At 54.5% G+C, this 15,039-nt stretch overlaps 1 protein-coding gene across 2 annotated transcripts in view; it reads right to left on the minus strand.

Annotated features, from left to right (window-relative positions):
• The window catches only part of GLIS1 (GLIS family zinc finger 1), a 230,067-nt gene that overhangs the window by 82,121 nt on the left and 132,907 nt on the right, over positions 1-15,039 (minus strand). For both annotated transcript variants that reach the window (XM_043575035.1, XM_043575033.1), the window contains exons 2-3: positions 9,307-9,484; positions 1,924-2,806 (exon numbers count right to left, since the gene is read on the minus strand). In XM_043575035.1, coding sequence (XP_043430970.1) covers positions 1,924-2,806; positions 9,307-9,484 — 1,061 coding nt within the window. The remainder of the gene's footprint in view (positions 1-1,923; positions 2,807-9,306; positions 9,485-15,039) is intronic.

Below are 15,039 nucleotides of genomic sequence, written 5' to 3' on the forward strand. Positions count from 1 at the left end.
CATCTCCCACCCCTTGCTGACCACAACTGCCTGCAGGCAAAGACCTTGGAAAGTCTACGTCTGGGTCGCCGGAGACAGGCACGAGCCAGGTGTAAGCCAGTGTTCTGTGGAGTCCGTTGAACCAAATGAGATCCTGGAAGGCCCAGGAAAAAGAACCGTAGAGAAAGATCCCCAGACCGCACTGAGTAAGCTGGGCCTCTCTGACCCAATTACGAGGCCTCTGTTTCCCAGCAAATGGGCAGGGAAGGCTAGATTATCTCAAGGTCCCTGCCGTCCAGAACGGGCACTACTGGATGCCGTAATTCCACACAAGGGGCCCTGGTGGGCGGAGGCCCCGGACCGCACCACGCCAGGGTTTGGGCCTCCGCCCCGGCCCCCACAGACAGGAGGATCCCCCACAGGAAAGAAGACATCAGGGACCGCCGTTCAACAGCTGTCAGCTCCAGGGTCTCAGAGACGGTACCCTCTGTCTTCCAGTAGTCTGCTGGTCATCTCCTTCCAGAGATGGGCGGCGGGGAGAGTGGGGGAGGCATGCCTTTCAGCAAGACTTGTGTTACAACACCCCAGAGGAACAGGGGCATGCCCGGGACTGGCCCGGCCCCCAAGCCCTTCCCAGCATGGCTTTAGCCCCAAGGCACACGATGAAGTCAAATCCTCAGCCTGCCCAGCTCAGCCTCTCCCCACAACACTAATACGCCAACCGCAGGCTCCCTCCTAATCTGAGGCTGTCCTTTTGCAGAGGCTGTTCACTGCCTCTCCTCCTCCTCTTCAAGAACCGGCCCCCTTGAGCTGAATAAGCTGGTCTAGCTGGATGCCCAGGCCACAGCTCCACAAGCAGATGGGGCCCCAAGGGTGACCACCGGGTCCCAGGAAGGTGGAGTTTATACTGCTGGTTGCCAAAGCTTCCTCCTCCCCCGGCCCCTGTAAATACTACCCTGGGCCTTGAGCAGGGACAGAGGGGCACTCCATCCCAGACTGAGGGCTTCATGAAGAGGGGCCCAGCATCAGTGACAGCATGCACGTGTGGGGGAACCTGACGTCGGCTATGACGCTGGCCTTGCAGACCAGACATGCTGCTTTCTCTTCTGCCTCACCAACGCCCCAGTGGCTGGAAGATGGAGTTGGGCCTTAGAAGACTGGGTGGCTCCTCCAGACTCTCCACTCCCAGGTGGGAGCCTCTCCCGGTGGGGTAGCTGGGCCTTGGGGTTAGGCACAGCAGCTCGGTGGAGGGTATCAGGGACTAAGACTGTTAGGGATTTCTACCACCGTGAGAGCATAATACAGAAATGACCAGTGAGAAGGGCTGGAGGCCTCGGTGCCCACTGTTAGTGTGTGTGTGTGTGTGTGTGTGTGTGTGTGTTTCCCTGGAAACCTCAGGCTCAACCCCAGCCATGGCACTGCAGGTGCCATCCAGGGCCTTATCTGTTACCCCTCCCCTTACCTCCAAACCTGCTCCAGGGACCCAAGCTCTCAAGCCAGATGCCTGTGAGGACACAGTGCTCCTTGGAGGAAGCCAAGCCTGTGGGCCGCTCCAAGGCCCGGAGAGCCTCCCTGGGAAGGCTGCCCGACCAGTGGTGGGTGAGACATTGAGCATCTGTGTGTAATACAGAAGGTGGCCAGGCCTGCTCTGACTTCAGAGTGTGTGTTGTCACCACCTGAACAAGTGTGTTTGACCAGGTCATGTGCCCTGGGGTGGGGGAAGGGCACCCGGTGAGCAGAGGAGCCAAAGATTCCCGGTGACAGGGGCCCTGATTATCTTGACCAATGACCACATCCACAGCACTGATCCTTCCCCTCCTCGACCGCAGGGGATCTCAGCCAGCCCCCAGGGAAGGAGCCCCCGGTAGGCCACTCCTAGCACGGAGGTGGGGGCTGCTCTGCTTGGCCAGGCAGGGGCACGGCCTGGTGGCCGTGGGAACTCACCATGCATTTGTTGGGCTTCTCACCCGAGTGCACCCTCATGTGGATGAGCAGCTTATAGCGGGCATTGAAGGGCTTGTAGCGGCGCACGCAGCCCGCCCAGAAGCAGGTGAAGTCCTCGCCCTTGCGCTGGTCAATGTGGCTCTTCTCGATGTGCCGTACCAGCTCCTCCTGCTGCTCATAGGCCGCACAGCAGTCCACCCAGCGGCATGCCTGCCGTCCGGCCACCCCCCTGCCCACCAGGCCCAGACCCAGGCCTCCGAGGCCCGAGCCGGGCGGCAACTGAGACACGGGGTAGGGGGGCGGCAGGCCTTGCTGGGGAGGCCCAAAGAGATCTGAGAACTCATCCGCAGGCTCCTGCTTCAGGAAGCCCGCTTTCCGGCAGGCTTCAAGTTGCAAGCCACCCTCGTGGCTCTCTGTGGTTGCAGGGCCAGGCCGGGCTCGCTTGGGGGGCCCCCCCGGGTCTCCCGGCAGAGGGGGGCTCCGGAGTCCATTCACGCAGGTGACCAGAGCCGTCTGGGAAGAGCGGATGATGGAGGCGACATCGGAGGAAGCGCAGGGGGAGGGGGAGGCTGCAGAGGTGGAGGGCAGGCCCAGGAGGCAGCAGCGCTTCAGGCCACCCTCGGGGAGGTGGGCCTCGGGCTGGGGGCCCAGGCCAGAGCTGGGTTCACTGCCCAGAAGGTAGCAGGAAGGTGCAGGGTTGGCGAGGCCTCGGCCCGGCAGGTCCAGATCCGAGTGCAGGCCAGTGGCTGGCGGGGCCCGGCAGTGAGCAGACAGGGGTGTGCGAGCTTCCGTCATGGCCCGGTAGTCAGGCAGGGACTCCTGCTTGATGTGCTGTGTGGCCGGAAGGCCACCATTCACATACGTGGCCTGGGGTCTGGGCGACCTGAAAGACAGTGACCAGAGAAGCTGTGAGAGGGTGGGCACTTCACAGTGGGGAGACCCGGGCAGGAGACAGCAGGGAACCTGGGACCAAAGGATGGAGAAGCCCAGAGCAGGAGTGAAGGTTGAGGGCTGGAGGCAGAGGGAGAGAGAAAGCAGAGGCTGGATGTGGTCAGCAGGAAAGAATATGGGGGAGAGAAAAAGGGGAGGGGCTGGAGAGAGGTTCCAGAAAGGGAAGAGGTCTGAAAAGGATGCCAGGAAAGACCACCGTTTCATCCTTTTACCTCTCCAGCCCCAGATGCCATCCTGTCCAATTGCTGAGGCTTCCCTAGGGTCTCCCCTGACCTTCTCCCTGTGACCTTCTAGTGAGTTCTGGAGGAAGGAGGCTGAGGCGGTCATTTTGAGGGACATCCAGGTCCAGTATGTTTTATTTTTAATTAAAAAAATTTTTTTATGTTTATTTTTGATAGAGCATGAGTGGGGGAGGGGCAGAGAGAGAGGGAGACACAGAATCCAAAGCAGGCTCCAGGCTCTGAGCTGTCAACACAGAGCACGACGTGGCACTCAAACCCAGGGACCACAAGATCATGACCTGAGCCGAAGTCGGATGCTTAACCGACTGAGCCACCCAAGAACCCCAGGTCCAGTATGTTTTAAATTCTGCCTATTTGTCCCTTAGATCTTTCTTAATTTTTGTAATCTTTGTTAATTTCTAGAAATGTTAATTATGTGACATTTTGCCCCAAGCAGTCTGTCTTTTCCACAGTGAATATCAGTAAGTTGGGGGTCTGAAACACAAGTCACGACGACAGGGGGCATCCTAGGAATGACGGAGGAAAAGCCAGGTGGGGTGGTCCCAGGTTTCAAGCCCAGACACTGTGACCACATGAAACTCAATTCTGGGGTAAGGCTATGGGCGGGCAGGCTGGGAGGGCAGCTCGGGGGAGGTGGGAGACCGGGGTCTGAGACCAGGCTCGGCCACTCCCAGCTGCACAAAGCTGGGCAAGGCACTCTGGGCCCCTTTCCTGATCGCACGTTCTTCTCCCGAGCGTGACTACGGTGTGACGCGCAGGGCTGCACGTGGTGCTGTCTTCCTTAGGCATGTGGCGCACACATTCGTAGAGAGGCCCTTTCCCAAACGCAGGACAAGTAAGTGCAGATAGAGGCACCAGGGCCTCCAGCCACCAGCAAGGGGATGTAGATGAAGGGTCAGAGAAGCCCCTTGGCTGGCTGGGCAGAACAGGAAGCCTGCCGATGGGCCCACTGTCCTGACTAGGACATGCCATGTGTCCTTGGGCCTGAGCCTCAGTTTCCTCACCTGCGAAGCAAGGACTAACCCTCACTACCTCAGAGGGTGGGTACCAGGACCAAGTGGGACGGCAGGTGCCGTGACAGTCCTCTGGAAAGGGGGACAGCAGGGTGAATGGTGCCTTCATGACCGCCATATCACCGCCAGTGTTCTGGAACTCTTTGCAGACGGGCTGTGGGGTCATCACCTGTCCCTGTGCTCCAAGCTGCCCGGCAGCCCCAGGCCCTCTGTCTCTGGCTCCCTGCAGCTGCAGCAGCCCCAGCACTACTCAGGAGGAGGGGAAGGAACGAAGGGGCAGGGGAGACAGGGAGGCAGAGCCCAGAGGCCCTCAGAGAGCATGGGCTCCAACCTCATGACTCCACAGACAAGAAAGGAGCCAAGAAGGCACAGGGCTTGCCCACAGTCAGGAGCAGCAAGCCAGTGATGGGGCTTGGGCCAGGAGCCGGGCTCCCCTTCTCCTGGAGGTGTGCGTTTCTTCACTGTAGACCCGAAGCACTCCCCGGATAAAGGCTTGTGGGAAGGCCCTTCTGTTTCTCAGCTACACTTGACCAATAATTATCTGCCTCACCCAGAAAAGACCTCCCTTCCCTGCCCAGAGCTTGGCCACCAGATGGAATCAGAAGGATCCTGCACTCCAAGGTGGACAGCAGATGCACATTCCCCCCTTCCCCAAGCCTTGGGACGCTGGGCCACCACTGCCAGCAGAAAGCTCTGAGGAGCTTAAAGAGCTGATATGAAAGTTGTGACTTTGTGAACCTTAAAAAAATTAAAGCATAGCTGTTTTCCATATGGTTGTCATCCTGGGCGTGGCAGGGGTGGGCCCCAGGTAAGCATCTGTTGGGAATAATCCCTTTAAAGACAGCATCAAGGGGGTGCCTGGGTGGCTCAGTGGGTTAAGTATCCAACTCTTTCTTTTCTTTTAATGTTTATTTATTTTTGAGAGAGAGACAGAGAGAGAGAGACAGAGAACAAGCAAGGGAGGGCAGAGAGAGAGGGAGATACAGAATCCAAAGCAGGCTCCAGGCTCTGAGCTCTCTGCATGGAGCCTGATACAGGGCTCGAACTCACGAACCGTGAGATCATGACCTGAGCCGAAGTCAGATGCTTAACTGACTGAGCCACCCAGGCGCCCCAAGCGTCCAACTCTTGATTTCAGCTCAGGTCATGATCTCGTGGTTCGTGGGACTGGGCCCCACATTGGTCTCTACGCTGACAGCACAGAGCCTGCGTGGGATTCTCTCTCTCCCCCCCTCTCTCTGCCTCTCTCCCTGCTCGCGCTCTCTCTCAAAACAAATACATAAACATTAAAAAAACCCAGCTTAGCATCAGGCTAAATAATCAGCAGAAGAGAACAGGAGAAGCAATCAAGAGAACAGTTATAGCACCTATGAGCATCGGGTGGGGAGGGGACAGCTCAGGCTGTGGTGTCTCCTGGCTCCAAATGCTAGCTGAGACAGCCCCCTGCTTGTCCTCGTGGGTCCCTCAGTCCCTGGAAGGCCAGCAGCGATTCCTGCCCTGCTCTGCCTCTGAGCCCTGGGTTCCCCAGACAACTCCCATCACATCTCTGGAAACTGTGAGCAGGGGTCCCTAGACAGAGCAAACAACTGCTGAGCAGCCCTGCATGCCAGGAACCTTCCTGAAGGCTGTCCCACGCAACCCGACCCCAGCAGAACCGATGCGTGGTATCTGCCGAATGCATAACTGAATTCTTCGGGGGAGAGACCACCATCTGTTTTATACTTCGGAAAACTGAAGCAACTTGCCCAAGCCCTCAGAGGCAGTTAGTGTTAGAGCAGGAATCTGAACCTAGATTGTCTGAATCAGAAGCCTGGGATTTTCCCACAACAATGTACTGCCAGGGGCCCCAGCTTCCTCTTATATAAAATGATGTAATTTGATGACCATTACGTTTCCTGGCAGCTTCAATGTTGTGAGTATCAAGAACTCCAACTCTGTCTGTCATCCTGGTCCCTGGAAGGGAGCTGCTGAAATTGGGAAAACTAGTGTTTCTCGGGCAGAGGTTCAAGCGGAAAGGAGGGTGTCTTTGGATCTCATGGGGTCCATGCACCCTTTGGTTCAGGGGCTACAGCCTGGGCTAGGGGCCAGTGAGGTCGCTCTGCAGGCTTTTCCCTCTGTGCTCTGTGATGCTGAGGACACGAGATGTTTCATAAACCAGTTCCCTGCCCTCGAGAAGCTTCCCTTCTCACAGGGGAGACCGAGGACCGGCTCTCATGGGAACATTTAAACTCTGCTAAGAGGCGGACAGAGTTCTGGCAAACATAAGCAATCAAGGGGGAGTTCTGAAGGCTGAGGCATGAAGGTGGGAAAGTGTGCAGCCCACGGGTCCCAAAGCCAGGAGGCCAACGTGATGGGTGGGTAGGCAGCGGCCAGATCACAGGGCGCCTTCCCACACTACTGGCGGCCTGTGCACTCTGTGTTCCTATCCTCACCTTACAGGTAAGGCAACAAGGCCCAGAAAGAGTAGCATCCTGCCTGGGGTTACCCAGAAAGCCAGTGATGGGGCTAGATCTCAAACTGCATGTACGAATACATTCTCTTGACAACAGCCGTGGTGGGTAGTCATTTTTAGCACAGAAATGACAAAATCAAGGTATCGCTGACATTACTTAATACTCTCACCACTTGCTGGGTGACCTCAGGCTGGTTTTGTGGCCTCTCTAACCTCAATTTCCCCACCCTCTGGCAGACGAGAATTGAGTGAGCTAACAACATGAAGAGTGCTTGGCCTAGTATGTGTGTGGCACATAGCAAGTACTCCAGGATTGTCACTCATTAGCAGCGAGAATTAAATGAGAGATGTGCACAAGCACATTTCAGGCACTCAGAAAGCGGAAGCCATTTTTATTAGTATTAGAAAGCTGGGCCCGGGGTGCCTGGGTGGCTCAATCAGTTAAGCATCCAAACTTCGGCTCAGGTCATGATCTCGTGGCTCGTGAGTTCAAGCCCCGCATCAGGCTCCGTGCTGATAGCTAAGAGCCTGGAGCCTGCTTTGGATTCTGTGTCTCCCTCTCTCTCTGCCCCTCCCCCACTCACATTCTGTCTCTTTCAAAAATAAAATAAAAACATTAAAAAATTAAGAAAGCAAAAAAAAAAAAAAAGCAAGCAAGCAAGCAAGCAAGCAAGCAAGCTGGGCTGGCGGCAAGAAGGCCTCCCAGAACCCAAGCAGTGGGTCAAGGAGCCAGGGAACAGGAAGGGGGCAGTACGGAGGGAGGGGAGGGGTCCCTAACATAAGGCAGTCCAATGGGAGGAAGAAGGGAGAGGATCCAACTGGATGTGGGACAGGGGCTAGAGCCCTCTGTTGCTTCAGGAAAATGAGGGGGTATGATGCTGTCACATCAGCAGAAGAAATGGCAGCCCCTCAGATCAATGCGTATGTGGGGTTCTAGGTACAGGCTCTAAATCGTCAAAATGACACTCAAAATGACAAATGTTTTGGATCATCTGTATCAAAATAAATAAAAGAAAAATTCCACCTGCTTTAGCTTTCCCTAAGTTAGCATAGCTTCTACCCTGAGATAGGAAGAACTTCCCTGGAGAAACCAGATGCTGCTGGGGGAGCATCAGTGAATAATCAAGCAGATAAACGCACTGGCCTGTCACCGACCAACACGCGGCTCGAAGTCGAAAAGATGCTGGCTCCTTGTTACGTACTCAGTCGCGTCCCTCCAAAAATCCCATGCTGAAATCCTAACCCCCAGTGGGATGGACTTTGAAGCCAGGGCCTTTGGGGAGGTAAATGAGGTTAAATGAGGTTGTAAGGGTGAGGCCCTAATCCAATATGATTAGCATCCTTAGAAGACGAAGGGCGTGCAAACAAAGGAAAGGCCATGTGAGGAAGGTGGCCGTCTGCAAGCCAAGGAGAGAAGCCTGAGGGGACACCATGACCTCAGACTTCCAGCCTCCACCACTGTGAGAAATACACTTCTGTTGTTTTAACAACCCAGGCTGTGGTGTTTTGCTAGGGCAGCCCAAGCAGACTAACACACTCCTAGAAATCAGAAGTCTCACTAATACCAATGAAGGCCACAGGGATTCTATATGCTAAAAAAAAAAAACAAAAAAAACAGGGCTCCGTGTGGAAGAATAAGCATCCTGCTATTTAGTAATATCTCTCACCTGAAGCTCTTATTGGACCGTCAACGCCACTGAGGAGCTCTCTGCTTCTTCTTTTTTTTTTTTAACGTTTATTTATTTTTGAGACAGAGAGAGACAGAGCATGAACGGGGGAGGGTCAGAGAGAGAGGGAGACACAGAATCGGAAACAGGCTCCAGGCTCTGAGCGGTCAGCGCAGAGCCCGACACGGGGCTCGAACTCACGGACCGCGAGATCATGACCTGAGCCAAAGTCGGCCGCTTAACCGACTGAGCCACCCAGGCGCCCCTCCGCTTCTTTTGCCAAGGCATCTCCAGCATCCTACAGTGCCCGGTGCACAGCACATAATAAATGATAAGAGAATGAATTGCGAACAGGCAACTGGGCCAGGTTTTAGCATCTCTTATCTGTGAAGCAGGCCTCGGCCAGCATGCCCAGGCGGTGAGGTGCAGGCCCTGGGGCTGAGCTATGGGAACAGCGGCCTGCCGGCGGTTGACCTCTGCCTGTCAGAGGTCACAAACCAGAGGGCACAGAGGCACCGCTGGGACCCCAGGAGGCAGATTCCAGCCTAATACGCAATCTGATACAACATCTGTCCACAAGTGGACGTCACTGGAGATGTGCAAGCACTGAATGAAGGTCACCTGGCAGGAGGGCTCTGCGAGGTATGGCCTCCTGGGGCAGGAGATGGCCCCAGGCGGAGGAGCCCCTCCCTCCAGGAGTAGTCCAGGGTTTGGACAGCACAGTGCACACAAACCCTGAGCTGGGTTTTCCATCCCCATCCCACCATGCATCGTCCTCTTCTGAAATTACTGATTCTCTGTGAAAAGCCACCTCGGCTTCCGCAATGGGGAAAGACACCCCAAGAAAACCATCTCCGTCTCTCATGAGGCAACGCGACGCAAGAGGTTCAAGGCCTAGACCAGGCAGCCACCACTGTGCTACCGGGCTCTGGCTGGTCCCCGGCCCTCCCATGCAACAGTTCCCCTGCGTATCCCACAACCGGGCAGACCAGGTGAGGTCCTTGACCTTCAGGAAGTGTCCGCAGAAGGCAGCTGATGGGCGAGGATAGAGCACCTACCTGCTAGGGTGGGGGAAGTGCAGGAGCCTCTCGCAGGCTGGGGGGTGGCCCCGGGGTGGTGGGGTGCCCGCGGGGAGGAAAAGGCCCTGGCGGCAGGTGGGGCCAGGGCCCTCCACAAGGTCCAGGTCCAGCAGGCTCTTCTCCGAGCCTGGCGTGCAGTGGCCGTAGCTCCCGTTCACTGTGCAAAGAAAGACAGGAAGAGGAGACAACGTGAGTGGAGACAGCATGCAGAGGGGTGCAGGGAGAGGGCAGTCTCCGGGGCACAGCGTGGGACAGAGCACACTAACTGAACCCCTGCTGCATTCAAAGCACTGGGGATCCCTTATTTAATTTCCATAATCAGCAGCAGGATCGGGAATAAAATCCCCAATACTTAGATGCGGATGCCGAGCTCCAGTAGTCGAAGGACCCTGACACAAGCGCTGAGCCCTGACGACGTACCAACACCCTGCCAGGTGCAGGAAACAGTGGCAAACCAGGCAGACGAGCTCCTGCCTCCTGGAACGTAACCATCTATGACCCTCACGTTGGTCACCGAGCGCTCATGTGACAAGGTGCACGGATGCATGCTGGGGCTGCGCTGCCGGGCAGGCCGGGTGAGCAGCTCTGATGTCCGTACGTCCCGGAGCAGGTGCTCGCTCAACAGCATCTGTTCTTGTTCTCACCAAAACTCAATCTACGTTATTCCCCAAACTGCACCACGTCACGATTCTCCACGGTTCTTTGACAGCCTCACTGTCACATGCCCCGCCTTGCCCAGCTACTGGGTTTTTATGAAGACTAATTGAGGGAGAAGATATGAAAACTCTGGAAAAAAAAAAAACTGTACACAGTGTAACAAAACTGTTAGGCAGTTGTTAGAAGCTACTTCCTCTCTCTGGGCCTCAGCGTTCTCTTCTACAGCACGAGGAGGGTTAATCTGGAAGCTATCTTCTCAGTCTTTCTGTCCTGTCACCTGGCAGCCATAACCCTAAGGAGGACAAGACACGGCCTTTGGAGCCTGATGGACCTCGGGGTGAGCCCCGACCGCCCCTAACCAAGTCTGTGCCTTGGACACATCCCTCCCCGAGGCTGACCCTCCGCTCCCAGCTCTCCAGAGATGGCTGTGAGGTTTTGAGAGCTGAGGTGCAAAGCCCCCAGCACAGTGCTGGCACCTAGTGGGTGAGCTCCAGGAATGGAAATTGTTCTCATGGTCAAACAGCACTCTGAAAAGCATGAAGTGTCCTACAGATGTGATAAAGCATTATTCTTTTTTATTTAATGTTTTATTTATTTTTGAGAGAAAGAGACAGAATACTGGCAGGGGTGGGACAGAGGGAGGGAGACACAGAATCCGAAGCAGGCTCCAGGCTCCGAGCTGTCGGCATGGAGCCTGACTCGGGGCTCAAACTCACGAGCCGTGAGATCATGACCTGAGCCGAAATCGGACGCTTAACCGGCTGAGCCACCCAGGCGCCCCTATGATAAAGCATTATTAGCAGGCCCAGGTATTGTCCAGTACGGTCAACTCTGAGCAAGACAAGCCGTTAAGATGAGCAGGGAGCTGCCCCCAGGTCCTGATTTTAGCCGCCGAGACTGAGGATGAGGAGAGGCACAGCGGAAGCAGAGGCTCAGGGAGCTTATGTCACTTGCCCGAGATCACACAGCTAGTAAGAGTCTGGGCTGGATCTCTGGCTCAGGTCTGTCGCACCCAAACCCCAATTCTGAATCGTTACGTGACAAAAAGTAGCCTCTTAGACAAAAATGCAACCCCATCCTCAAGGATCCACCTCACCCAACCCTAATCCTCGCCCAACCCGAAGGGGGGCTGGAGCCTCCGTGCTAACTTGCCGAGTGCCTACAGCTCTGACAGGTTCCAGGCATCCACCTGCCGAGCACATTGCAGTTTGCAGCCCGGAAGCAATGCTCCCAGGGCCGAGGAGGGGCTCAGCTGAGCCTCTGCATTCCCAAGCACAGGCGAGCCTGCTGGAGAGGGCACGCATGAAGATTTGCTCAGAAGCGCCTGTCACCTTCCCTGGGCTCATTCCTGCTGCGAGGAACACTCACTCCCGCTGGCTCCGGCTGCTGCTGGGCCAGCCGCTCACAAGCCTATTTTTTAATAACTTGGTTGTTTTTTAATTAAAAAGAAATCCCTGGTAACAAATGTGAATGGCCTGAGCTAATGAGAGCAGGCTGCCGCTCGTTTAGCCCCAGCTCTGCTTGGCGGTCTCTCCCTTTTCCAAATCGTTTCTGCATGCGATTTTATTGTCCCATTGAGGCAGACCCTGGGCCTGGGCCTCAGAAAACTGTGGATAATTTTATGACCATTAATAGCATTTGGAGCAAAGAAAGCTTAATCATCACACGGGGCTGTTTTGCCAGGGTCTTTCTCCCAGTCTTTGGGTTGGGGAGGTGGTTCTGAGCTTCCTCCAAAAACCCACCAGACCCACTGGGGGCCTCTGGGTTGCTTACCCTCCCTTCACTTAAGGAGGATGTGTGGAGCGATGGAAGGTGGGCCCCCAGAAAGGTGCCGGGGAGCCCAGCGCTTATCAAGCCCCTCCTAGGCATGAGGCACATGGTTCCCTTCAAGGAACCATTTTTCAGATGAGAAAAACTGAGGTTTGGAGAGATTAAGTGCCCCTGACCAGGCTCGGGAATAAGAGGTGGGGGTCACAGTTCAAACCCAGCTCTCTCAGACTTCAAAGCTTGAGTTCAGTCCTGCTGCTTCTCAGCCAACCGATGAACAACTGAGGACCCCCACACAGGCATCCCCATCTTTGACTCCAATGAAGATCATGTTTGGGGAGTCTTGGGGGAAGTCAAAGTACAACCATTCCAATGGCTCCTGAACTTCAGTCTTTGTCATAGGATAGGACCACTCCATCTACAGACAAGCACATGAAGGCTCAGAGAGGTCTAGTGGTTTACCCAAAGTCACACAGGGAGTAAAGGGCATTGCTGAGATGCAAACCCATCACCTCCGTGGGAAAAAACAGTTATTACCCGACAAATAATTAAGGCCCGTTGGCTTCTTCTCCACTGGATATGTAAGATGTCTTCCTACAATAAACAAAGAAGCCGGCTCTTGGAGGGAGGAAAGAAGGAGCCCCTCAGGTCACAGTTTGGCACTGTTTAGGGCTCCAAGCCCATCCAAGCCCTTGTCTTGTGTGACCCTCACAACACTCTGGATAAATGCATCAGCCTCCCTAACTCGCAGAGGGAGGGGAGCATCAGAGCTGGCAAGCCACTGTCCCAGGTCTCGTGGCAACTGCTGGCACAGTCGGGGCCCAAACCCAGGTCTCCCAAAGCCCATGCCAGACCCTTCCCTGGGCCACCTGCTTTCTCAAAGGCTGGAAATTAAACCATAGACTATAATGTGTGTCCCAGAGATGCTGTTACCACTGCCCACCACGGGTCCCAGTCAGCCAGGGGGCCTCCCACTGCCCTCCCACCTACTGGTATCTTGCTTCTCCGTCCCCAAAGGCATCCCAAGAACCACCCCTGCTCACTCTTCATCTCCAGGGAGCAAGGGCAGAGTCTTTTCCTGCACAGGCAGGGGAATGAGAAGGGCACATTGGCCCTGCTGCCCTGAGGCAGGCTGGGGGAGGGAGGTGCCCTGGGAAGGGCTGTGCCCGCAGCCATGTCTCTCTCTGTGCCACTGGAGCCAAGAGCAGATCCTGGACCTGGTTTCCATGTAAATGAAGCTTCACTGGAGACTTGGAGGGTGAGGAAGTCCTATATTCGCTTTTATAAGTTAGGGAGAAATTCTAGAATGTTAGGGCTGGAACCGACTGCCCACTCATTTAATGAACAGATGAAGAAATTGAGGCTCAGAGAAGGAAAGGACCTGCCTTGGTCAGACAGCAAATCCACAGCACAGCCTGGATGGCACCCCCGGGACTAGGTAAGGGTTTGGTTTAGTTTCCTCTTTAAGTCTCTGTTTTCTCATCTGTAAAATGGTGCTAACAGCTACTCACAAGGTTGTGAGGACAATCACACGAGATTTTGGACACAATGCCTTTGGCATGGTGCCTAGCTCACAGCACTTGAAAAGAAATGAGGATGATAACAATAATCATTTTCTTCTCCTATTTATCCATGAGGGAGGCAAAGCCCCTGTATTCTAGCCCCAGAATGTCAGGTCTGGCTAACCCTGAGGCCAGACTCAGGACAAGTCTCCAAGACTCAAGGGTCACCAAATGCAGGACCGGGCAGCCTGAATGAGGTCACAGCCAGCAAATCTGAAGCAAATGACTCCAGTTACACACCAGAGAGTTTTGCAAATTACCGTAATGACTTGGCTATAAAGTGGTACCACATATAAGGTGACTCCCCACAAGAATTTTAATTTATGCTCAAACCTGCCAAGTCTGCACAAGAAGAACAATGATGCATTCAGCATCTCAGGCCCAGATGCCACCTCCTTGCGGTCCCAGGAGCAGCCAGCAGCTGGGTCTAGGAAGGCCTGCACAATGACTGTTCCTCGTTCACCAACAAGCAGAGTTTTAGTGTCCACCAGGTGCCAGGCTGGCGATAGGGTACCACACTTCACAGTATAGAAAACATTTTGCAGCCATCACCTATGACCTTCACCACAACCGTCAAGAGTTGGCTGGGCAGGCTCAGAGGGGGCAAGCAATTTGCCTAAGCTCACACAGCAAGTGTAGGGCTCAGACATACACTGAATCTTCTGACTCAGCTATCTAGTCTAGCAAACATTTTTACTCTAACAAATGTTTTCTAAAAAAGGGCAAAGCAGCAAAAATTGTAGGTTTTGCAGGTCACAGTCTGCCACAACTACTCAACAGTGAAAAGGAGCTGCAGACAATATGTAACTGAATGAATGGGGCTTTGTTTCAATAAAATTTTATCTAGAAAAACAGCTCATTGATTCTGGGGCTGTAATCTGCTAACCCCTGAGCTCATGCAGCATTTAGAGGTAGGGTTTTTGCAGACAGAGATTCAAATATGAAACCATCGCACCTTCTTGCATCTGTAATATGGGGAGATTTTTAGAAGGTGGAGTTGATGTGAAAACCCCTGGAAAATACTGAATGCAGGGCTGGCCCCTTGCAGGCATTCAATAAATGAAGTCCCTTTGGCCTGGATGGGGGGCCCTCACAGCCTGGGCTCATCCCTCCACTTGGGCGTTACCTTGCACTCCCATAGTGCTTTGCTGCTATGCTGCACACATCCTCACCCACCCAGTGAGGACAGCCTGACACCTCCCAAACTCCTCTGGGCCCTCAGAGCTTGGGAGTAGTGCATCTCCTTCCAGGATATTCCCTGCCCTCCGAGCTCCCCTACCTCAGCTCACAGCAGTCTCTGTGAACAGCTACCATTCAAGGTGTACTTTATGCACACCCAGCGCATGCCAAGTACTTGAAATATTTTATTTCTAAATCTCCACCATGTCACCACAAAATCAAGATTACACCACTCTGTACTACCACACCGATGCTTTTAAGTGCAGTTAGAACCCTGCCTCCCCCACAAGTCTATAAAAACCTTCAGGACAAGAGTTGTGGAACCCCAGAGTTGCTAAATGTCAATGCCTCCTGAGACATGATTTTGTCCAACTTACTTCACATACAGAAAACATGAACCTAGATGAAGGACAGGCTTATCTTGGTCACACAGTAAGGTTCTTTAGACACCAAGGCCCCCTTGGAGATATTCCCCTCATTCCTAGCACACGGCTGGGCCCGCAGGAGGTGCCTGGAAACCCTGGGAAGGTGGGTGGCTGGAAGGACT

Source organism: Prionailurus bengalensis, chromosome C1 (assembly GCF_016509475.1).
Source record: "Prionailurus bengalensis isolate Pbe53 chromosome C1, Fcat_Pben_1.1_paternal_pri, whole genome shotgun sequence".
Lineage (NCBI taxonomy): Eukaryota > Metazoa > Chordata > Mammalia > Carnivora > Felidae > Prionailurus > Prionailurus bengalensis.